Below are 24,381 nucleotides of genomic sequence, written 5' to 3' on the forward strand. Positions count from 1 at the left end.
GAGGCGGGAGAACAGAGGTTGGATGTGGAAACACTGCCAAAGCTGAAGTGCCCAGGTTTGGGGACCAGGTGGATATGGAGGTGAATGAGAAGTCATGGACAGGGTTCCAGTCTGGGTCATCAGGCCTCTGGGGCTGTGACTGGCCCCAGTGGGGAAGGCAGGGGAGGAGCTGGGGAGGGAGCAGGAAGGTTGGGGAGGCCAAGAGAGGCGCAGGTTACAGAAGGGAATGGAGTGCGACTTGGGTGTGAGAGACATTCCGGACAGATTCCGCTTGTTCATTCAGCCTTGTTGGCCGAGTATCTGCTGTTTGCCCAACGCTGTTCTGGGTGCTGGAATGCATCCGTGAGCGAGACATAGGAAGAAAGCAGAAAACTCCCATCTCTCGTGCAACTTCTGTTCATTTTCTTTTCATGGAATTTTTTAAATTTTATTGTTGACAGTACTACCGATGTCTCCCATTGTCTCCCTTTTTGCCCCCCTCACCCAACCCCTGCCCCACCCCAGGCCTTCCCCATGCTATTCTGTGTCCATAGGTTATGCATGTATGTTCTTTGGTTAATCTCTTCCTGTCCTCTCCTCCAACCCCCCTCTGCCCCCCCCCCCCCCCCCCACACACACACACACAGAGATGGTTATTCTGTTTCCTACTTCCATACCTCTGGCCCTATTTTGTTCTCCAGTTTATTTTGTTCTTTAGATTCTACTTATAAGTGAGACCATGTGATATTTGTCTTTCTCTAACTGCCTTACTTTGCTTAGCATAATACTCTCCAGGTCCCTCCATGCTGTCTCAAAGGGTAAGAGATCCTTCTCTTTTACAGCCACATAGTATTCCGTTGTGTAAATGGACCACAGCTTTTTTTATCCACTCTTCTACTGATGGGCCCTTGGGTTGTTTCAAGATCATGGCTATTGTAAATAATGCTGCTATAAACATAGGGGTGCATATATTCTTTCTGATTGGTACTTTGGGATTCTTAGGATATAGTCCCAGAAGGGGGATCACTGGGTCAAATGGCAGTTACATTTTTAATTTTTTGACGCAATTCCATGCTATTTTCCACAGTGACGATACCCACCAGCAGTGTACTAGGGTTCCCTTTTCTACACATCCTCTCCAGTGCTTGTTTGATTTATTGATGGTAGCCATTCTGGCAGGTGTGAGATGATACCTAATTGTCATTGTAATTTGCATCTCTCTGATGATTAGTGATTTTGAGCCTTTTTCATGTATCTATTGGCCATTTGTATGTCCTCTTTGAAAAAGTGTCTATTCAGGTCCTTTGCCCATTTTTTAATTGGATTGTTTGCCTTCCTGATGTTGAGGTGTATGAATTCTTTGTATATTTTGGAAATTAAACTCTTACCAGATGCATCATTGGCAAATATGTTTTCCCATACAGTAGGCTCCCTTTTCATTTTGTTGATGGATTCTTTTGCTGTGCAGAAGCTTTTTAGTTTGATGTAGTCCCATTTGTTAATTTTCCCCTTTGTTTCCCTTGCCCTAGGTAATGTATCGGTGAAAATACTGCTATGAGAGATGTCTGAGATTTTATTGCCTTGTAGGATTTTTATGGTTTCATGACGTAAATTTAAGTCTTTTATCCATTTTGAGTTTATTTTTGTGTAGCATGTAAATTGCTGGATTAGTTTCATTTTTTTTTGCATATACCTGTTCAATTTCCCCAACACTATTTATTGAAGAGACTATCTTTACTCCATTTTATGCTTTTACCACCTTTGTCAAATAGTAATTGGCCATATTGGCATGGGTCAATTTCTGAGCTCTCTGTTCTGTTCCATAGGTCTATAGGCCTGTTCTTGGGCCAGTACCAGGCTGTTTTGATTACAATAGTTTTGTAGTATAGTTTGATATCTGGTATTGTGATTCCTCCAACTTTATTCTTCTTTCTCAGTATTTCTGCAGCTATCCTGGGTCTCTTTTGGTTTTATATAAATTTTTGGAATATTTGATGTAGATCTGTGAAATATTCATGCAACTTCTGTTCTAAAGCAGGGGAGACAATAAACAGCACACACTCTATAGTGTCCTTAATTGCATGTTGGAAGGTACATGGATGGGAAAAGAAAAATGAGAGGGTGATGAAGATCAGAAGGCTAGTTTGAAGCACAGGATGCAGCTGTGATAGAGTGACCAAGGTGCACCCTATGGAGAAGTTCATTCGAGGGGAGGTTTGGAGGAGTGAGAGGACGCGCCACATGAGCATCTCAGGAAGAGCATTCCAGGCTGAGGGCCAGCCCACACCAAGGCCTATGGGGGGCATGGCCTGGCCCATTTGAGAAACAGTTTGGAGGCCACTGAGACTGGAGCAGAGTGAGTGTGGGCACAGCTGCAGCAGGTGACACAAAGACACAGCAGCACCAGGTCACGGAAGGCCTGGGGAGGCTCCTAGGGAGAATTTGGGGTTTTACTTGGAGAGAAATGAGGAGCCACTGACAGGTTTTGCAGAAAGGAGTGACTTGAAAAAGTAACTCAACGTTTTTTAAAAAACAACCCTCTGGCTGCTGTGTTGAGAATAGACTGTTGGTGTGGGGAGGGGGAGGGTGGCTGCTAAGAGTGCAAGCAGAGAGAACAGAGAGGGACTTCGGCAATAGTCCGGGTGACAGGAGATGGTGGCCTCAACCTACATGGTAGCCATGGAGTGGGTTCTAGGTATATAAGATAGATCCAACAAAATATGGGAAGTTGAGAGAAAAATGGATGACTCCAAGGGTTGGGCCCAAACAACAGGTGGTTGGAATTTGAGATAACCATGAAATTAAACCAATTTCCATAAAACAAAGACCCTTTCAGAGTTTCAGAGTCAGAAGGTATCACCGCCAGGTTCCTTTGCCTGAAAAAGTAAAACAGTGAGTGAACGCTGCTCCATGAGCCCATGAGCAGAGTAGAGCCAGTGAAAGCCTGTGTACCGTTCCCTTTTCCCAACATCCATTGTGTGTGTGTGTGTGTGTGTGTGTGTTTATTGTTGTTGTTTTACCTTTATTGTTGGAAGTATTACAGATGTCTCATTTCTCCCCATTGACCCCCTTCACCAGTGATGGCAAACCTGACACGAATGTCAGAGGTGACACGCGAACTCATTTTTTTGGTTGATTTTTCTTTGTTAAATGGCATTTAAATATATAAAATAAATATCAAAATATACATCTTTGTTTTACTATGGTTGCAAATATCAAAAAATTTCTATATGTGACATGGCACCAGAGTTAAGTTAGGGTTTTTCAAAATGCTGACACGCCGAGCTCAAAAGGTTCGCCATCACTGCCCTACACCTACACCTACAACCTACACTCTACACCCGCTGCTCCCCAGGTCTTCACCACACTATTATCTGTGTCCATGGGTTATGCATATATACATATAAGTGCTTTGATTAATCTCTTCGCACCCACCCACGCCCACCTTCCCTCTGAGATTCTACAGTCTGTTCCATGCTTCTATGTCTCTAGAACAGCCGTGGGCAAACTACAGCCCGCAGGCCGGATCCGGCCCGTTTGAAATGAATAAAACTAAAAAAAAAAAAGACCGTACCCTTTTATGTAATGATGTTTACTTTGAATTTATATTAGTTCACACAAACACTCCATCCATGCTTTTGTTCCGGCCCTCCGGTCCAGTTTAAGAACCCATTGTGGCCCTCGAGTCAAAAAGTTTGCCCACCCCTGCTCTAGATCTATTTTTTACAAAACCAGAGCTCAGGCACAGAGGAGGATTTTCAAAGAGCCTCACTTTGGGACACATAGAGAAGCAAAGGTCAAGGTCATTGGCTGTAGCTTCCCCTTTCAGGGCGGGCCCTGGATGAATGAAGATCTTTCAGCCCCAGATGTTGATACAGCCTTTGAGGACTGATTCTCTAAATGCAAACAATCAGGCTCAGACGTTCCCCGAGGTTGGCTGCCATACACAGCTGGCAAGCATCCCCTGAAATTGGTAGATGAATAGAGCACTTACTGATATAAATATCACCACCACAACAGCTGGGTACCTTGCGAAAATAAACAATGACACAGCGTGAGCATCAGAAAAGCTGCCCTCAGCACCTGGAGGGGTGTTCTTTGAAGTGGCACTAGCATTTATCTGCCAGGGTGCCTGTGCCAAGGCAGCCTGTAGCTTCAGCCATCACAGCAACACCAACAGGGGAGCTCCAGGTCCCAGGCACATCAGATTGCTCCCAAGAGGACCAACATCCTGTGGTTTGGGGGCTATAGGGGCTCATGTTGGTGGTGTATCTGTAAGTTGCAGCAAATAAAGTTGAGAACTGGATGAGAGATCTGAGTGCTTTACTGTCTTGCACTGCTGGCCAGATCTGCCTGCCTCTGCTTAGAATCCAATATTACTTCATTCAAATCAGCCATCCCCAGCCACAGCTACTCTTCCGTTCTCCACAGTGGCTGCCGTTCAAAGATAATTATGAATAGGTGGGGCTCAAGATAAAGACTCTCAAAGCAACTACATTCAACCTTAGAGGCTTTTCTAGCTCTGTGGCACTCCAAAGGCCTGAGGCCAGATTGGTGGGGCAAAATCCCAGAACCACAACATCCAGTAAATGACACTGTGGTTTCTGATGGGTACACCAGAAAGAACATTTTCAGTCACCCCCAATAGCATTGCCAAGAGCTTGTCCATCTTTAATGGTCTCTATGGTTAGACCAGAGTTGTGGGGGAAGGGGTTAGAAACAGAAGGAAGCCCTCTTCATGGTCATGCCTCACCCACCACATTGTTTAGAAAGCTCAGGAGACCCTCTGTGACTGCTCTGAGGTGTGGCTGTGTGGTGGGTGGAATCATGCCCCCCAAAAGATGTCCACATCCTAATCCCATTAATGTGTTATCTTACATGATAAAAGGGACTTAGCAGATGTGATGAAGTTAGGCATCTTGAAATGTGTAGATTGTTCTGGGTTATCCAGGATCCTTATAAGTGGAAGGAGGAGGATCAGAGTATGTCTATTTCTTTCACCAGGCAGGGGAAATTTGTCATTTTTTCAAATAGGTTTTCAATTTCTTGCTCCCTCTTTTCCGACTGGCACCTCTACGATGTGAATGTTGGTATACCTAAAGTTGGCCCAGAGGTTTCTTACACTGTCTTCATAATTTTGGATTCTTTTTTCTTTCTGCTGTTCTGATTGGGTGTTTTTGCTTCCTCATATTCCAAATTGCTGATTTGATCCTCAGTGTCCTCTACTCTACTGTTGATTCCCTATAAATTACTCTTCATATCAGTTAGTGCATCCTTCATTTCTGACTGGTTGTGTTTTATGGTTCCCAAGTCCTTTTTCATGCTGTGGAAGCTCTCACTAAGTCCCTTGAGCATCCTTATAACCATTGTTTTGAACTTTGTATCTGGTAGTTTGCCTGCTTCCATTTCATTTAGTTCTTTTTCTGGAGATTTCTCCAGTTTTCATGTGTGACATGTTTCTTTGCCTCCACATTTTGGCTGCTTTCTGGTGTTTGTGCCTATGTATTAGGTAGAACTTCTATGTCTCCAGGACTTAGTAGAGTGGCCTTGTGTAGTAGGTGTACTGTAAGTCTCAGTGGCACAGCATCCCCAGTCACCTGAGCTGGGCACTCCAGGTGCACCCCTGTGTGGGCTGTGTGCACTGTCCTGTCGTAGTTGAGCCTTGATGGCTATTGGTGTTGCTGAGAAGGATTGATTCCCCAGGCCAATGGGCTGGGAGGGCCAGCTGCAACTACAGTGAAAGACCTGATGTGCAGGTGTCGACCCTATGGAGCAGGACTTGCTTCAGTGGGGCTTTGGTGCTCACCGAGTCTGCTCCTTGAGTGTGTCACTTGTGGATGTGGTAGGACTGTAATCTAGTGTGGTCTGAAGCTGACCACCAGGTGCACTAGCTCTGCGGCCTCCCGAGATGTACCCTGCCTGTACCCTGTTGGAGGCCAACTGGCATAATACTGAGGGATCTGCAGATGGCTGCTACATGTATTGGGCTTGGAGGTGCCCAGAAGAGGCCAAGCTGTGAACCAAGGCTGGCTGCTGCTAGTGCCAGGCCTGGGGTCACTTAGCAAGAGGTACAGAGCACACTGAGGCTAGCAGCCACTTGAGAGATTTTAGGAAAGTCCGAAGCATGTATGGAAAAGCCACTGGAAAGGGCTTGGATGATCCCAAAAATTGGGTGGGGCAGGGTCTCAGAGAATCGGGGGGGGGGGGGGCGAGGAAGGTGAGAACAGTGTGAACCAGGTTGATGGAGACTCGGATATGGTATCTGCCAGTCAGCTCTGTGACAGGGGAGGTCTCAGCATAGGAACAGTGACCTCTGCCAGCACTTCTGTGTGGGAGAAAGCTGCCCCCAGCTCTTGCCCTGATGCCAGACAATGCAGTTCCTCCCCGTAGATCCCTGTTTCGTTTCAAGCTGCTGCCCCAGCACTGGAGCTCAGAGGAAGTGAGTCCAGTAAGTCCGTGTGCAGGCCCTTTAAGAGGTGTCACTCAGCCACAACCCCTGCTGGTTTTTACAGCCTGAATTTATGAAGCCAGCCGTCTCTTCCCAGCACTGGAAGCCTGGGATGAGGGGTCTGGTGTGGGGCTGGGACCCCTCACTTCTCAGGGGTACCTCCACAGCCAAGGTATCCCTCCAGATTAAAATAGGCCACACATGGGTGTGGGACCCGCCCGTTCAGCACCTCCACCTCTCCTACAGGCTCGATGTGGCTGCTTCTTTAATTCCCTAGTTGTAGGACTTCCATTCAGCCAGATTTCAGGTGGTTCTGAATGATGGCTGTTCTGAAGATTCGTTGTATTTTTGATGTGGTTATGGGAGGATTCTCGTACCTTGTTTACCTACACCTCCATCTTGACTAGAAGCCAAAAATCGATCCATTCTTAAGTTGCATAACTCAGTTGTCTCTCTCCTACCTGTTTCTAACATGCCCTGGCCTTTGCCTTCCACCCACCCTTTTCCTAAACGGCCCCCCTTCCTTCCTGGAAATGCACGCTGATGCAGCTGTCATAAGTCAGTTTCCACCCCTGATGGAGACTGTACTGTTCACCCGTCGGACCATGGAGAGGCTGCATGGAGGAGGGGTGTTCGGATCACTCTGATTATGGCCCATGTGCCTCTCTCTGTCCCTTGCTTTGTGTCCACTGCTTCACGCACCATCTGTCTTCCTTAACTGGCCACAGTATTAAAACCAATTATGTGATTTGGACTCTTTATCAAATCTATTTAAAGGAATTTTATAATCATGAACCTGAATTTTAAAATCAGTTCAGGTGGGTCTTTTCTGTTTTTCTCTTAAAAATACTAATTCACTTCATCTTGGGTGGCTTGGGCCTGGTTCCCCCCACCCCACCCCACCCCCCCTGCTCTGTGGATTACAGGGACCTTGACAAGTAAGTCTTTAATTTCTGAAGTTGTATATTCCTTGGCTTTTCCATTTTGTCAAAGTATTATTTAATTAACAAAAGGCATACTAAGGTGTACAGAAATATGCTTTAAAGTTGTTTATTCCCCAAATAGGACATATGCTGGTTTCCATTCAATGCATCAGGGCACATTTATATCAGTGACTAACAAGCTTTCTGATTCCATCAGCGAAAAACAGATGATGTTTCACAGTGGAGCTGCCTTCGTGTTTGTTATAGTTCGCGTATGAACTTGCTCTTTGCACGGCTCACACAGCCATGGAGACCGTGTGGAACAATATATGGCAGCTGTTCCCGGCCATCCACACAGGCGTCATGACTTCCGCTTGGTTTAACTTGTTCTGACAATAAACAACAAGAGCTGCTCTGCTTTGCTGGAGGAAGCCTGGCCGTTTCTAACCAGCAGCCGAGCTGGGCCGGCTCCCCTCAGGTGTGGTCCTCGGCAGGGCCTGCGTGTCTGAAGTGAGGAAGCGCTCAGACAGGCACCACCCCCCTCCCTGCTGGGTAAGGAGGGAGATACTGGAGTGAAAGGTGGAAAAAGGCTGTTGGTCCAGGCTCTAGGCCAGTGGTCGGCAAACAGCGGCTCACGAGCCACATGCGGCTCTTTGGCCCCTTGAGTGTGGCTCTTCCACAAAATACCGACTTCGCACGGGCCATGAAGTTTCAATCGCACTGTACGTGCGTACCCACACGTGGTATTGTGTGGAAGAGCCACACTGAAGGGGCCAAAGAGCCGCATGTGGCTCGCGAGCCGCGGTTTGCCGAACACGGCTCTAAAGGATGTGAATCAATTCTTGGAGACAGCCATTTCGACAGTTTTCCATCTAAGGAAGAAAATGCCAAAGTGGTACTGAATGTACGTGTGGCCCCAGGTCAGTGGGGACCTCATGGTTTTAGAGGAGTGGTTCTCAACTCTCTGGCCCTTTAAATACAGTTCCTCATGTTGTGACCCAACCATAAAATTATTTTTGTTGCTACTTCATAACTGTAATGTTGCTACTGTTATGAATCGTAATGTAAATATTCGATATGCAGATGGTCTTAGGCGACCCCTGTGAAAGGGTCGTTCGACTGCCAAAGTGGTCGCGACCCAAAGGTTGAGAACCACTGTTTTAGAATGTCAAGTGGGCTTTTGAATCCCATTTCCAGGGTCCCCATCCCCAAGATTTCTATAAAATGCTGATGCTCATGTGCTCGTGGTCTGGCCCTCAGACCACGTATATGTTCCTTCTTTCTTTTCACCCAGGGAGAAAGCTTAGTTCCTCACTGGTTTCCACAGGAAATCAATACATATTGAGCACTGTGCATGTTATTATAAATTTGCTGAATATTTAGGTTAGGAGGGGGGTCACATGACACATCGATTCACTTTCGTTTCACTGGTTCCACTGCATCCCAACCTCCCTCTCCCATCTCCTGGGTCCCCCTCCAGAACATTCCACAAGTCTCTCTCCTTTGACATGCAGAACAGTGTCCAGTCCCCACTGCTCACCCAAGCTGGTTGATCAGGAATTTTCACAAGGGCAGTCCTTTGGGTATTATTATCTTAAAGAGAAATTTTCATAAGAGCTACTAAGTGGAGGGAGAAAAAAAAAACACTTCACTTTATCCATCTTGTTTGAGGGCCACTCCCCCAAATTGCCTAGTAATTATAGCTCACATTTACTGAGTGCTCACTACTTACAGACCCCAGTGCTAAGCAGACACATTCAGATCCACAGCCACTCATAACTCGGAGAAGCTAAACAATTTGGCCAAGTCACTCAGCTAGAAAGTGGCAGGGCTGGGATTTGAACCCAGGGAGCCCTTTTGCTACACTGCCTACATGGCCAGAAAGGCCGCGCCCACCAAGGCACAACCCCAGCGGCTGGAGGCCAGGACAGCCTTGAGCTAAACCATAGAGGGCATTTCTTGTTGATGAGAATCATTTCTGCGCCCCAGAGGGTCACTGGGAACACTCGGCTCCCGCCCCTTCCTTCTGTCCCCATGGCTAGATCATGTGTGGCATCCTGAGCTGTGGGGAGACCCTGATGATCCTTGGCAGCTCAAACGCCACGTCACCCACACTGTTGCTGCCGCCATCTCACAAGTGAGGGAACTCAAGTGAAAGGATGGCTCTGATTTAGGATTAAGACCCCACACACTTCCCCAGCCCTCTGGGCATTACGGGAGAGTGACCTAGAAAATCAAATGCAGGGAAGTGTCCCAAATGTAGGAGTCTTGTTTGAGGCATAGTAGAACCTATTAGCTTGAGAAATTGGTCTGGAAATCTTATTAAAAGAGACAAATAATTCCGCATTCTCTCCAGACTGAAAATATTGGGGGTAACTGACTTTCCCTGATGCCTCGGACCCCTGTACCTGATGTCGGGATCACGGTCAACTTCTGGCAAGGCCAAATTCAATGCAGATGATAAAGGCAATTATTTTTTTAATGGGCAGTTCTGATGAGCTCTGATTTCTCTGGCCAGTCACAGACTTATCAGTGCTGGTCCCTCACCACTGGGAAGGGTGCAAGGCAGGAAAGCCAATGGCAAAGAGAAATGAAGGTCAAATTGTGGATCTGTCATAACCGCCCAGCTCAGCAGATGACTGTCCAGCCACAGGGCCCCTGTGATTAGCCACCCACACACATGCTTGGTTAACCCCAGTGGAGATGCCAGGAAAGCAACCACCATTCGTTAGGCCTTTGCTATTTGAGACAGGTGATAAGAAGAATCCTTCAGCTTTAAATGTGAGGCATTATCATAATTGTTATTTTTGTGGAGCACTGATAGGTTCAATAATACTGTGAATCGCTGGGATTCAGTGGGTGCTTATGCCATGCCTGTTTGTTCACATGCGCCATCTCCTTTATTCCCAGAACAAGCTGACAGTGTAGGGGTCGGCCAACTTTCTCTGTGAAGGACAAGATAGGAAATATTTTAGGTTTTGCAGGCTATGTGGTCTGCTCAGCTCTGCCATTGTAGCTCGAAAGCAACCACAGACAATACTACATAAACAAAGAAGTACAGCGGTATTTCAATAAAACTTTACTTACAGAATCGGTGCCGGCCAGGTGTGGCCTATCCTGTGACCAATATTATCCCTGAGCCGGAATTTGGGTTGCACAGCTAGGATGTTTGGAGATGTGTGCTATCTCTCTCCTTCATCCTCCCTCCTCCTGGCTTTTCCATTCTGGTTCCAGTTCTGGAGAGAGAAAGAATAGAGAAAAGGCCCTTTTGCATGTGACTGCTCTCTCTCCACAAAGGGACATCGATCCCTTTCATGAAAATCCTGCATCCATGGTAGCTGTGAGGAGGCCACTGGGTTGCTGTATGAAAGCTGGCATAGGCTGTGGTAGACCAAGTGGCCCTCAGAGGCCTCGGTGGGTCTTGTGAATCTCAGCTCCATCCTCTGGGCAACCCTCAGGTGGAGGGTCCATGCTGGAGTGGCCTCTGACAAGCATACAGCCTCAACTTGGCTCTTTTCCGTGCCCAATGCTGAGACCTATAGGCCTGGACAGAGTCCACCCCCATGATCCTTGGGAAGCAGGAATTTGAGGAAGCACATTTGCCCCTCTGAGCCACATCCCCTGCCAACTACCTCAATGTTCTTTCTCCAACTGAAGTCATCTGGTGGCTTAACAGATAGAGAAGAATGAAGTGTCTGTCTTCTTTCTTCATGAGACTATAAACCTAAGGAATCACTTGTGATCTTAGGCCATGGTTTCTCAATCTCTGCACTATTGATATTGGGGGTCAGAGTCCTGGGCGGGGGAAAGGTATACCCTCATTGGAGGATATTGAGCAGCATCCTGGCCTCCACTCACTAGATACCCATAGAAACCCCCAGGTGTGACCATCAGCGATGTCTCCAGGCATTGACAAATGTCCCTGGGTGACAAAACCACCTCTGGCTGAGACACCGTCTTAGGTTGTGGGGCCACCGTCGCCTTTGCTCTCAGCTGTAGGATCTGATTCACAATTCCAGAAAAATAGGAAAGATCACAGACAAGACCTCTCAACACCATGCTACATCACCTTCTGTAAGGTAAGCATAGTTATCCCCATTTTACATATTAGAAAACTGAGGCCTGGGTCACACAGCTAGTAAGGAGCAGAGCCTGGATTTGCACCCAAGCATGTCTGATGCCAAAGCTTATATATATTCTAAAGTGTTCATGATCTGATCATGAAATGATTGTAAAGGTTTTCCTGGAATGGGGAAGTGTTTGCCGTGGTTCACATTAGTGAAAAGAACACTAGAGGTTATACCTGCCCTTCCCTTGGAGTGTTCTACCTAAGTCTGACAGCAGCGCTTCGAGGTAAATGCCATTCTCCCCATTTCACAGATGAGGAAAGTGAGGCCCAGCAAGTCTAACAAATGGTGTGAAATCATCACAGCAAAGTGTTTCTGAGTTCAGAGCTTCAACTTTTCAACAACACCCCCCGAAATGGGTGGCTGCTCCCCAACAGGGAAGCGGAGTCTAATTTCCTCCATGACACTCTGCATCTCTAGCCAGTGTGTTCTGCCTACGATAAGAAAGGCTTAGTGATACATGAGACTAAGGCCCTCCCACCCGGCCTCTTCCTCTGGCCTCTTTCCCAGCTCTGTATGCAGTACTGGCCTGAGAAGACCTCCGGGTGCTACGGGCCCATCCAAGTGGAGTTCGTCTCCGCAGACATCGACGAGGACATCATCCACAGAATATTCCGCATCTGCAACATGGCTCGGGTAAGGGTGCGGCCGCCATTGCATCCCACGCTGCCCTCTCCCCCACCACACACACACACACACACACAAATAGATGGAGCCTGTGGGAGAGGAACCGGCCACTAATGAGTGTACGGGCTGAGGTCTCCGATCATTTCGTCCTTGGGGAAGCGATGCCTCTGCCGCTTCCAGCTCCAGCCGTGGTTCCAACACAGGTTCGCACAGGGCGACATCCCGCCTGCCGTCTGCCTGTTTCCTGACACACTTGCTGCCATGTAGACAACACTGAGAAATTAGCACTTTCCCACTGTGTCGCGCTGTTTTGGCAGTAGATGCAGCCTTTGGTTGGATCCAGTAAGCTTTGGGCTACCCTGGGAACCACACCAAAATGAAGAGCCGCTTCCAAGAGGAAACTCACTGGCTGGGAGGAGGAGTATGGGCGGAAGGGAGCAGATTAGTAACCTATGGAACGGTGGCTAACTAAAGTGACAGGGGCCTTTATTGGGGCCCAGGGTGAACAGAACTCAGCCCCTGCCCTCAGAGTTCACTATCTGGTGCAGTGATGGCGAACCTTTTGAGCTCGGCGTGTCAGCATTTTGAAAAACCCTAACTTAACTCTGGTGCCGTGTCACATATAGAAATTTTTTGATATTTGCAACCATAGTAAAACAAAGATTTATATTTTTGATATTTATTTTATATATTTAAATGCCATTTAACAAAGAAAAATCAACCAAAAAAATGAGTTCACGTGTCACCTCTGACACGCGTGTCATAGGTTTGCCATCACTCATCTAGTGGGAAAGTGAGATATATTCTGGCACATGAACCTCAGGGAAAGGGCAGGCTTTTCCTGAGGAATGGAATGTTTGAATTGGGTTTTGAAGACTGAGTAGGAGTTTTCCAGGTTGAGAAGGGGTGCAGGGCAGTCATGGCAGGAGAATCAGTGTGCACAAAAGTGTAGAGATGAGTAAAGAGAGAGTCTGTGACTCTCCCCATGATGACATGGCTGAGACCTCATTTAGTCTGTCCTCCACCCAATGCTGCAACAGCCCTAACAGCCTCTCTGTTCTCAGCCTCAGGATGGGTATCGTATAGTCCAGCACCTCCAGTACATTGGCTGGCCCGCCTACCGGGACACGCCCCCCTCCAAGCGCTCTCTGCTCAAAGTGGTCCGGCGGCTGGAGAAGTGGCAGGAGCAGTACGACGGGCGGGAGGGACGCACCGTGGTCCACTGCCTGTGAGTACTGTACTAGGGAGGCATCTCCAGGGCCACAGGGTGGTGGCTGATAGGACGGCCTTGAGGATGCTGGCCACAAACACTAGTCCTAGGCACGCCTGGCTGCACCACATCTCAACATCCCTGAAAGGCCAATGGGAGTGTATTCAAAGAATCTCCACCCTTCAATGGACTGGAGTTGCCCTGAACTAATGTTATGTGACATATTTACTGATGCAAAACCTGGTAGCCTTTCCCCAAACATGGAGTGTGGTCAGACCACACCCCTATGCTCCCAGGAGGCAGGGAAGTCCCACCCTCCAGCAGGAAGCAGAATGTGGCCTGCCAGTCACAAGGAGGCTCAGGATGAAGAGGGTTCCACCAACTAAACCCTCTTCTATTATTTCCTGAAGAAGAAAAGGAGGGAAGGGGGGTGGGTTAAGTGAGCTCAATGCCAGGCAGTTAAAATGAGTCACCTCATTCCATCTGTGAGGTAGATTTTAGCATGTCACAGTGAGAAGACTGAGGCACAGGCGGTGAGGCATCAGGCAGTTAAGAGAGGAGCTTTGATTAGAATCCACTGGCCTCCAGGCTAACGTGCCATCCATTAACCCACACTCCCTCTGACCAAGGGGTTCATCCACTGTATCTGCAACACTTTTCCCAGGGCACCGTGGGCTCAGGTCGGCTGTGTTCATACTTCCATTACTGAGGTGAAATGGAACCTTCAGCTCCTGTCTTAGGACAGGCATAGCTGGGGCACAGGGGTTCCGGGTCAAACAAACCCTGATGTCATCACGCAGGGTGGAGGTCAGGTCCCTTAGAGGACTGTGGCTGACAAGCTATCTTCAAGGAAATCACTTAATTTTATGAGCCTTAGTTTACTCATCTGTCTAATGGGTATATTGAATTAGGTCATTGTAAGGCTCTGTGGGGCTTTGTGACATATTTAGAAAGTAAACACAATTTATCTGCCAACATACAAATCTGCAATATCATGGTAGCAAATATGCAAATGCCTGTGTCCAAGTCCACCATAGGAGTATAAAGAGAAGGATCCTAGAGGCCTCGGACCCAAAACAAACCGGGAGCGATGACAGCTCGTGTGGAACATTTGATTCACAACCTTTCCCTTTGCTTCTTAGAACCTTAAAGTCATTGGGGAGACATGACTGAGAGGGCCCCCTCTTTAAAAAGGTGTGTTAAGGAAGATTGGGCCAGAGACTTCCCCTTTACAGAATAAGTATTTGTGGAGTTAGGGGAGGCATTAATAACACCTACTGACCTCAGAATTGTCTTTCCAAAACCAGCTTATTCTCTTTCTAAAATGAGGTGCACACGCATGTCAGAAAAGTCACAGAGCTTAAAGCGAAGTTCAACACACACAGCTCAAGGGCCATCACCTGTAGCAAACCCCCTTCCCAAGGGATGCCCACTGTAGTCCAGGAAGATGCCATGAGGTGTTGCATGTCTCATTGGTGGGTGACATCAGCCAGGCTGAGCTGGCTCTGCCCACATCCCAGAAACTGGCAGCTGGTTCCCTGCCAGCTAACCCTGCTCCCTTCAGTTCCCTCCCACACATTCAGGTGGCTCTCCTTCATCCCAGAACCACACCCATCTCACCAGGGTCTCACTCCACTGGCCCAAGATGCCTCTTCCTCTTGGGCTCTGCTGTTCTTGCTCCAGAAAATACTGAACCCTCCCTCCTGGGGGTCCCTCCCTCCTCTTTCCTATGTGATTGGTTTTTATCCCTCTCTTCCCTGTCCAAGGTGACCAGCAGTTTGAACCAAAGGAAAGCGCAGGGGTGTCCTTCTATCAACAGGGACCTTGGCACCCCTGGGAGCCACCATCACCAAAACAGACACTGAAATACAGGTGCTGGCTAGTGAATGAGGGCAATTGTCTGTACTTGAAGCATCTGGTCGTTGGATGTCCTATAGATAAAACATCTGGGAGATCAAGTGCCTTAGTTTCATCCAGATGTTCCTTAGACACAGACCATTACGTGAAATCATTAGTTACTCTTGGCAACATGCCCAGGAGTTCCGAATCAGGCAGATTCCAAAAGGGACTCTCTGTAAAGAGTTGAGATGTCTCCATGAAGATGGCATATGGAGGCTCAGAAAGAAGGAGTGGCAGGGAGCTGGCCCTGCCAAGGGCTCTCTATCTCTACTCTCCAGAGCTGTAGGGTCTTGCTTACCCAGGTGTATAAATAGAGACTTATCACTTCAGGATACAGTATCTCAGACCCAGCCTGGCCCCCACCCAAACACCTGGGCTGGCTGTCCCTAGTGGGTGGGAAAACTAGGAGGAAAATCATACACAACCTTCAGCTGCCTTCACTGGATGAGTGGGTGGACCCAGAGCATCCCTTTGGACAAGGATGCAGGCACATGAATAAAGACACCATGAGGCCTGAAGGTTGGGGTCAGTGTGCCATGGGACTATAACCTGCTCACAGAACCAAGGAAACGTCAAGCTAACGGAACTCTCCCGGGTCCTCCATTACATGAATGGGAAACTTAGAGCTCAGACAAGGAGTGACTTGCCCAAGGTCACAGCAGGTTCGGGGCACGTGGACCCTGACACGTGGCTCGGGTTAGGGCTTTCGCCAGTGCCTTACCTTGCCTTGGCCAACGTAGCCACTCCCCCATGCCGGTGGGGCACCCAGGAAGGAGTCCGACTTACCCTTCCCTCTGTGTTTAGAAATGGGGGAGGCCGCAGCGGGACCTTCTGTGCCATCTGCAGCGTGTGTGAGATGATCCAGCAGCAGAACATCATTGACGTGTTCCACATCGTGAAAACGCTGCGGAACAACAAGTCCAACATGGTGGAGACCCTGGTGAGTGTCCCGAGAACTGTTCTCCCCCAGGCAGGGCGTGACGCTAGTTCCCTGTGCCGGAAGAAACCAGCATCAAATAGTAAAACACTCAGTGACTTAGCACCTACAGTCGACATCCTTTGCTCCCAGTCTCACCAACTTCTCTTTCCTGCAGGGCAGCCCACATATTAACCCTGATACACCCCACTCTGTTTTACTCTCTGCCCGTTCTTTAGGGAAGTACCACTACCCCAGGCTTAGGGGAAGGGCTTCTGGATTGTAGAGTGTGGATTATGTTTTGGATCCAGTTCCATCCCAGTCTAATTGACTTAGGCTAATTTTATGAACACGGTATTGGAAGAGGACACTGGAGAAAGGGATGGAAAGAGACTGGGCAGGTAGAGCCCCCAGTGAGAAGACCTGGTGCAATGATGGGGACAGACCACACATAACTTTAATGTGAGTCTTTAACCTACTCTCAGTGGGTCCCCCTCAAAGTCTGGTGTGTAGACCAGCAGTAGCATATGGGAGCCTGGTAGAAATGTCGAATCTTGAGTCCCACCCAAGAGCAACTGAATCAGAATCTGCACAGGTAATTCTGAGCTGACTGTTAGCACAGATGTAGGTAAAGTTCGTTCCAAAACCGTACCTCTAAATGCATTTTCCTTTCCTTTCCCTCTCTCTCCTGCCTTCCCTTCTCCCTGTCTGCCTCTCTCCTCCTCTCAGGAACAGTATAAATTCGTATACGAGGTGGCATTGGAATATTTAAGCTCCTTTTAGCCTGATGGGATGGGGAGCTGGCCGGAGTCTAGAGGCTGCTGCAGTCAAACCCCCTTTTCTGTGAATGGCAGTGACGGGCGAAGAGGCAGCACCTGGCCCAACTCCAAGGAGAAGACTGGTGGTCTCATGCCTGGGGTGGGCCCTGCACCTTCTGAGGGGCTCCTGGAACTGGGAGATAGGCTCTGAAAGGCCCAGGCTTCTCCTGCACCCCCACCGGCCACAGACATGGACCCACAACAAGGCCCCGGACTTCCCAGTTCCCCGACCTCTTGCTTCTGCGCTTTCCAAGTGTGTGGACCTCATGGCAAGCCAGCTGGGAGTGCTGGGAGACGCAGGCTCGCTGCACCTCCCAGGCCTGCTTCTCCTTGGGAGTGAGGGGATGTGTCTCCGCCTCCACGCTGTGGGGGCAGTGACTGGGCTCTTGGGGTCCCTGCCCTCTGCAGTCTCCTTCAGTGACCTGGGGCTGTCCCGAGACCACAGCAGGGGCCCCATCCTGCCCCCCTGCCTGCACGGAGCTAGCCCTCCAGCATTCTGTACCCTCCCCAGCCCGGGCCTTGACCCTCTGTCACTCACGCCAGCCTGCTGGGTCCACAGCACTCTTGGATAAAGGTTTTCTTTGCTTTTTTGTCCTCGGTGGGAGGGGGTGGAACTGCAGGGGTGATGGCTGCTCCTCCTTGTCTGTGAAAAGGGACCACTGCCCGGAGCCAGGGCTCTTGCTGACCCTTGGGTGGCGCCCCCTTTGGGAGAGATGACAGGATAAGATTTGATTATTTTCCAAAGCATATATTAAAAGAAACTTTCTTTTGGGGGATGTAAAATCTAAGTCTCTTATGTGAAAAAAAAAAGGGAGTGGGGCTGGGAAGGAAGTTTGGATGTGTAGCTACAGGACCAATCTCTCAGGCCTGTCATCAGGCAACATCCTTAAAGGGTCCGCCTGGGACGGCCCAGCCACTGACGAGGCAGAGACGGCTAGACGGAGGCCGCTCCTCTGGCTTCTGGGCAGCTGAGTCCCAGCTTTCAGCATAATCTTCCTAGGAAACCCAGCTGCTCTCCTGACAAAGGCCACTGTGGACCAGTTATGCTTTGGTTTAAAATGGGCCGAGGGGATCGGGCCTGGGAAACTAGGGTCCTGCCCAAGGATGTGTGAGTCAGTGACAGGGAGCGGCATCTGCTAGGCATCTCCTGTGTGTCCGGGTGAACCACTCCGTGTGCCATCCCACAATCTTAGGGACATTCCCGCCCCAGGGAGAGCGCGTGCCCTTTTGTTACCTCCATGTTACGTGAGGAAGCTGAGGCATCTTCCTCGGCGGTGAAATTCTGGGCTCCAAGAAGGCGAATAATGGCGATAACACTTACTTTCCGTACTTTCTTCATCCTTTCTCAGCCAAGCAATTATTTTATGGAGGGAAAATAGAGCCAGAAACTTCTGGGCAGAGAACTTCACAAATAGAAATTTAATTCTTTCTTTCTGGTGCCAGTTCTTCTGGGAGGCCCAGAATTTCAGCTCTATTTTAGTGCCTCATTCCTGGCTCCCCAGGAAAAGCTAGTCTCCTGTAATCATTCCTAAAACCATTCCCTGTTCCCTCGGGCAATGCTGTCTGCCGCCAGAGACTCCCTACCTTGTCTCTTGCAGGGGCGTGGGCTCAGGACCTGACAGCCTTGGGGTTGCCTGGGATGGAGGAAGCTGCATTGTGGAGGCTGCTCTAGCCCCAGACAGGAGGAATCAGCAGCTCAGAGTGCACTGGGGAAACTGAACCACGGTGCAGCGCAGGAGCCACTGAGCAGGCAGCCTGCCTAGGGCTTCCTAGAGGAGGTGACTCCCACCCCAGCTGGGTCTCCACTGCAGGAAATCCAGGCCAAGATCAGCATGGGCAATGGCAAAGAGGTGTGGGAAGTCCTGGGGTGGGGGCAGTATGGGGGGAAGGGCAGCCCACCCAGAGGTCAGGAGAGGAGCCAGGGTCGGGGGTGAATGCTCCGCCAACAGTGCAGCTTCACCTCATGGGCCACGGGGAGCTCGGGGTGACGCGCTCAGCTCAGTGTTGGGGCAGGCGGCCTCTTCCCCTTCATCAGACACTGTGAAAACACTCCCTTCAGCGTGTGCTCTTTACTATCACATCTGTCTGTCCGCTCATTATTTTCTCGCTGGAACAAAATACGCAGGGGATTGTGAGCTTCTACTTCTGTGAGAAACGGTCTCTGCTCTACCAGGGGGCACAGACCCAGCCAGAGCCCACAGGAGGGGACATGGAAGGAGCCCACAGACGCTGCTCCCAGTGGTATGGGCTCAGGAGCTGTCTAGAAGTCCGGGGACTTGATCAAGGAAGGGCTGTCACTTTGGAGGTTCAAAAAGAAACATCTCAAAGCAAAGGAAGAAAAAGGAGCCCCAGGAAGAACTCACTCTTCTCCTTTCATGGGCCCTTCCCTGTGAGCTCGAGCGGGTCCCCGGGCCCCAGCCCCAACTGGTTCTGCTGGCCTCGCCTGGCTCCAGTCCATGGCTCCAGCCGGCGCTCCCCCAGCCTTCAAAGAGCCTACAGCCTAGCAAATCACCCTGTTATATGCTCCTTTCTCAGATCTTGGCTCATCCATACAGAATGAGGGGACTGAGGCTATTCACACAAATCCTGAGATTTATTCTGCTCAGGAAGGGGTAAAACAGCTGGCAGATAAAAAATGGCAGTGGCTTCTATCCTTTCAAATGGTAGGGATTTAAAATGTGACTTCAGGCAGAAGGAAAACTGTAAAAACTCGGGCCACAGTGGGATAACCAAGGGCCAGTGATGGTTCCCGCCGTTCGTCCCTCATTTCCTCACAACCCAGCCACCTCCCAAGATAGCAGGGCAGTGAACAGGTCTTAGGCCAGTTTACAAAGAAGAAACTGAGGCTGGTGAGTGGAGGTGCCTCCCGAAGATCCCACATGGCCAGGGCTTGGGTGAGATGGGGCACCGGTGCTTAAGAATTTGAGCTTTATCAAACACCGCCTCCCCCAAGGTACCTTCCCACCCCCCACTTACAGGGGGGACTCACCTTGCTCCATGCAGAGGAAAACTGTTTGTGGTCTCTGCGTCTCCACAAGTGGGACCAGCTTCTCATTTCTGGATACCAAAGGGAGTGCCCTCACTTACTGCAGGGCCTCGTGGTTCTCACCTCCTAGCTACGTACCCTGTTGGGAGAAGAGGAAGGTATGAACGAGGAGCCAGGAAGCATCCCCACCTGCATATGTTTATGATGTCGGTAGCTTTGTCCAGGTGGAGTCCACACGGTTGCTAATGCAAGCAAACCTGAGCACACACTGCACATGGGGGCCTGGGGTCCGGAAGGCTCTTCACTTAAACCACAATATTTATGGGTTCCTATGACACACAGGACCCTCCCTGCAGGGGGTGCTACCAGGAAGCACTGTTACCATGGTATAGTTCATCCATTGGTGAGGCATGGGTTGTGGTAGAAAGAGCTCAGTCTTCAGTTTCCCAGCCCAGCTTCAATCCCAGCCCAGTGGATTGTTGGGTCAACCAGTTAATAGGAAGAGATGTGAAATGAAGAGCCTCGGCCAATAGAAGAGGTAGATTTGGAAAGCTACAGACAGGAAAACAGGAAGGCAAGGCCAGGAAGTTGGGACCTAAAAGGAATACTCAGAACCAAGGATGCATATGGTCCACTGGGTAAGTGGTCGCTTCTATGACACGGCAGGCCAGGGGATGGGGAAGGACGAGCCAAAACTACCTAGAGCAAGGATGTTGCTTTATGTAAGTCTCGGCATCTTAGGGCAAAGATGGTAATTTTCCCTCTGGCCAATCATGTTTATTCACACCCGTTCCCCGTTGCTGAGCTAGCTCTTGCTGTATGCCCTCACCAGGACCCACACTTCCTCAGCTCTGGGTGAATCTGTTGTGGGCACAGAGGTGTCAGTCTAGTAAGGCTGCTGCAGACAGCAGACGTGAAGGCCAGGGAGGAGCAGCCAGGAGGCCCTGCCAAGCCCAGATCCAGAGCCATTGAAGGAGATGGATAATTCTGCACCTCATTGCCTTAGAACAGAATGAAGAAAGCTGCCCTCCCTTGCCTGTAAATGGTCACTCCTGGGCTGGACAGACAGGCCATCAGCACCACGATGAGGCAGAAGTAATGCCATGAAAAACATGGGAGATTCCAAGGGTTAAATGAACAGGATCCTAAGCCATGATGCCAACAGATTATATTGGGCCAACAGACTTAGGAACAAATGGTCGACCCAAGCTGCAGGGCAGTTCTAAAGATGAGACATGATGGCCATTTCATCTCAAAGCCCTGATTTGCCTGCCTCATCATCTAACTAGTCTGAGCTCCTTAGCCAATGATGCCAGCTCCAAATCACAGCTGAATAAAACAGGGAAGCGGGCAAAGTAAGTCCAACTAGAGGAGACCAGCTGAGATTCAGCCTTTTCCTAATTCCCATTCAAGGGCTCCATGTTGGAGGTTCTCCCTGTATCCTTATCTAGAGGTGATCAAATGCAGGGCCTTGGCCTTACCTTCCAGAGACCTGCCTTTGAGGTCACACACTGTCTGAACAACAGGGAGAGAAGTCAGTAGCAGAGAATGGAGGGGTTCTAGTCTCCGCTGGCACACATTTCAGAGTCAGGGACATGATCCTGAGAAGCACAGCAGAGATGTCTAAGTCATATTTGCTCATATGAGCAGATTCTCTTCTGGATCATTAATAACCAGAGATAGACTTCTGCATGGCATTGGCTGGCTATACAACTGTCTTATAGAGACCAAGGTCATCTCTGCGTCACTCCTACCTACCTCCAGAAGAGGCAGGAAAAGGTCATTAGAGGAGCCACATTCACCCTCTGAAAGCCACCCATGAATGTTAGTTCCCCAAGACGAGCAGTCAGCACACCCACAATGTTAGACCCCAGGCCTGGCATCCTAGTTATCTAAGAGGTTGTGGATACCCATTGGAGCTGATACAAGGGATGTGGGAGGACTCAGGATGGCAGAGGGTCCATAGGGAAGAGCTACTGAAACATCCTTCTGGATCTGAGAGTTGCTTTGGGTGGTGAGAATTGAACCCTGATCTCTGGTTGGAATGTTCAGAGAATGAGGGTCTAGGGACCTTAGAGTGTTGAACAGAAAGGTATTGGTTTGAAAGTCTGGATCTCAGTGTAATTAATGTAATTTATGGATCACTGATGAGTTAGATCCTTAGATTTGGGGGGCGGAAGGGGATGTAATGTAACCTGCTACAATTGCAAAACTGAAATACACGTACTTCAGCGCCTTTGAGCTTGCAAGTACAAATCAGTGGACCTCTCATATGATGGTTCAACAAACTCTCAGTGCCTCCCATGTCCCCATCTCCCCCATGGAAAATTAATGATATAAGATATTTCTTGGGTCAAAGTGCCCAAAGCTGTATGGAGGCTCGGAGGGCAAATTGTTGTCATCCCAGGTCAAATCAGTCTTCTGAAGGGTCAGGCACAATACTAGTGCCCATATCCTCCACTGGTCTGTAGAATGTTAGAAAATTCAAGCAGTTTGCTAGTCCCAGGTTGCTCCTGCGAGTGGAACTAGGATCAATGGGTGATACTTAGTAGCTATAAGGAAGAACTTGCTGTCTGCCAGAGAGGAAAGGCTGTCCATCTCAGCAACGGTCCAGCAGAAGCCAGGCATCTCTTTAAAGGGAAGCCCGAATATTGCTGTAAGGGCCTTTAAGTTGCTTCCCCCCAGGAGGGTGAGAGCTTATGGAGCTGGGATCATGTTTGAACTCTCATTCCTGCAGAGCACAAAGCCAAGCAGGTTGTGCTTGGTTTATGCAGGTTGAAGATCCCTGCTCTCCTACCTGAATCTCCCCACCATGCAGGCCCAGATGCTGCTCTGGCAACAGATCTAGGGCTCATCCAGGCTGGTTATCACCAAATAGCCCAGAAAGAACAGCTGCTTTTGTATAGAGCCAATGCCCAAGATCCCTGACTAGACCAGCCATAAGGTGAACAAGGCTGTCAGTGGGAGCCAGAACCAGTCAAGGTCCAAGCAGGACCCAGAACAGGATTTTGCTTACCACATACATTATCTCCAGAGGTTAATTCTACCCCCACGCCCCACTCCCCACTCCAGGCCTGTTGGAGCAGACTGCAAAGCAAAAGCACAGTGACTGTTGATACACAATTATAACCATCCCTACTATTATCCATCTCATTGCCAGGTGGACCCTGGGCTAGGCCAGACTAATCCAGGCTAACCTATATTGGCAATCAGACTCAAAGCACTTTTCTACCTTCTCTTTCCACCCTATATCCTACTACCCAATGAAAGGCAAAGGGTCAGGCTTCTTCTACCATTGCCTTGACTACTGGACACCATCATAACCCTCTCGGAGCATCATGGGGTTCTCACTCAACTCCATGGAGACTGGCATTTTCACATCCACTGGGCACATGCCACTGCGTGAGACCGAAGTCTCCACGGTGTTAGCAGCCTCCTCCATGAACCCTGATGGCCTGCACTTGTACAGTTTGGGTGTTTGATAAATAAAGCACGTATGAGAAGAGAAAACAAAATAAATCAACTTTTTTAAAAGCCAGCACTGTGCTGTCAATGTTCTTCTTTTTTTTCCCTTTTTCTTTCCAATTCTAGCTTAAAAAAGCAGAAGTAAATAATGTCAGGTCAATGAATATCAGATATATTTTTTGACGTACATTACAGTGAAGTGTAATCTTTTTACACCTGCAAGTCCATCTTATTTATTCTTGTAAATGTTCCCTGACAATGTTTGTAATATGGCTGTGTTGAAAATCTATACAATAAAGCTGTGACCCTGAGATTCATGTTTTCCTAAGATATTCGCTCTGGTGTCTTCCTGACGTTGGGTCGGGGTCAGGTAGAGATGAGTCAAAGAAGAAATAGGAAAAAAACCTATTATCAGCTAGGTTTCATTATATTTATGTTCACTTAATCCTTATATCTCTGACACCGGAAATAGCATCCCCTCTTTGCAGATGAGAAAGTTGAAGTTCATAAATATTAAGGGATTTTACGTGATTACACATTACACTATAACAGGGTTGGGTCTAAAACAGTTTTTCTCAAGTGTGGTCCATAGAACACTCGGGAAGTTTGTTAAACACACATATGTTTAAGCCCTGACAGAGTCACAATGTCAGGATCTGCATATAACATATCACCCCAAAACTCAGTGACTTGAAACCGCAGTCCTTTAGGGAGGCCAGCTGGGGCTTGACTGATCTAGGCTGAGCTCAGCTGTTCTCAGCTGGCCTGCTCATGTGTGAACTATGGGCTCTATTTACTCCAGGTCAGGCTTGCCTGGGACACCTGGGCTGGTACAGCTCTGCTCCAGGTGTCTCATCCTCCTCCTGGGCCAGCAAGCCAGCCTAGGCAACCGCTTCTCATGGTGATAGCAGGAGCATGAGAGAGAAAGTCCAGTCATGTAAGTTATTCTGAGTCATGTTGGCAACATCCCATTGGACAAAGCT

The 24,381-nt window shown here is 49.0% G+C and overlaps 1 protein-coding gene and 1 long non-coding RNA gene across 14 annotated transcripts in view; one reads left to right on the top strand and one right to left on the bottom strand.

Moving 5' to 3' along the window:
- Positions 1-23,709, top strand: part of PTPRT (protein tyrosine phosphatase receptor type T) — a 935,828-nt gene extending 912,119 nt beyond the window's left edge. For all 13 annotated transcript variants that reach the window (XM_070420943.1, XM_070420935.1, XM_070420937.1 and 10 more), the window contains 4 exons: positions 11,988-12,113; positions 13,169-13,332; positions 16,018-16,153; positions 16,859-23,709. In XM_070420943.1, coding sequence (XP_070277044.1) covers positions 11,988-12,113; positions 13,169-13,332; positions 16,018-16,153; positions 16,859-16,912 — 480 coding nt within the window. In that variant the 3' untranslated portion in view covers positions 16,913-23,709. The remainder of the gene's footprint in view (positions 1-11,987; positions 12,114-13,168; positions 13,333-16,017; positions 16,154-16,858) is intronic.
- On the bottom strand, positions 9,540-16,126 carry LOC139014144 (uncharacterized). Its single transcript, XR_011472196.1, has 4 exons — positions 16,000-16,126; positions 12,007-12,097; positions 10,438-10,586; positions 9,540-10,295 (listed from the first exon to the last, which is right to left on the bottom strand). It is a non-coding gene; the product is annotated as an uncharacterized lncRNA (long non-coding RNA).
- Positions 23,710-24,381: the final 672 nt, after the last annotated feature.

The sequence above is a fragment of the Myotis yumanensis genome, unplaced genomic scaffold, assembly GCF_028538775.1.
Source record: "Myotis yumanensis isolate MYYU_CA2020_CCGP unplaced genomic scaffold, mMyoYum1.0.hap1 SCAF_7, whole genome shotgun sequence".
Taxonomy (NCBI): domain Eukaryota; kingdom Metazoa; phylum Chordata; class Mammalia; order Chiroptera; family Vespertilionidae; genus Myotis; species Myotis yumanensis.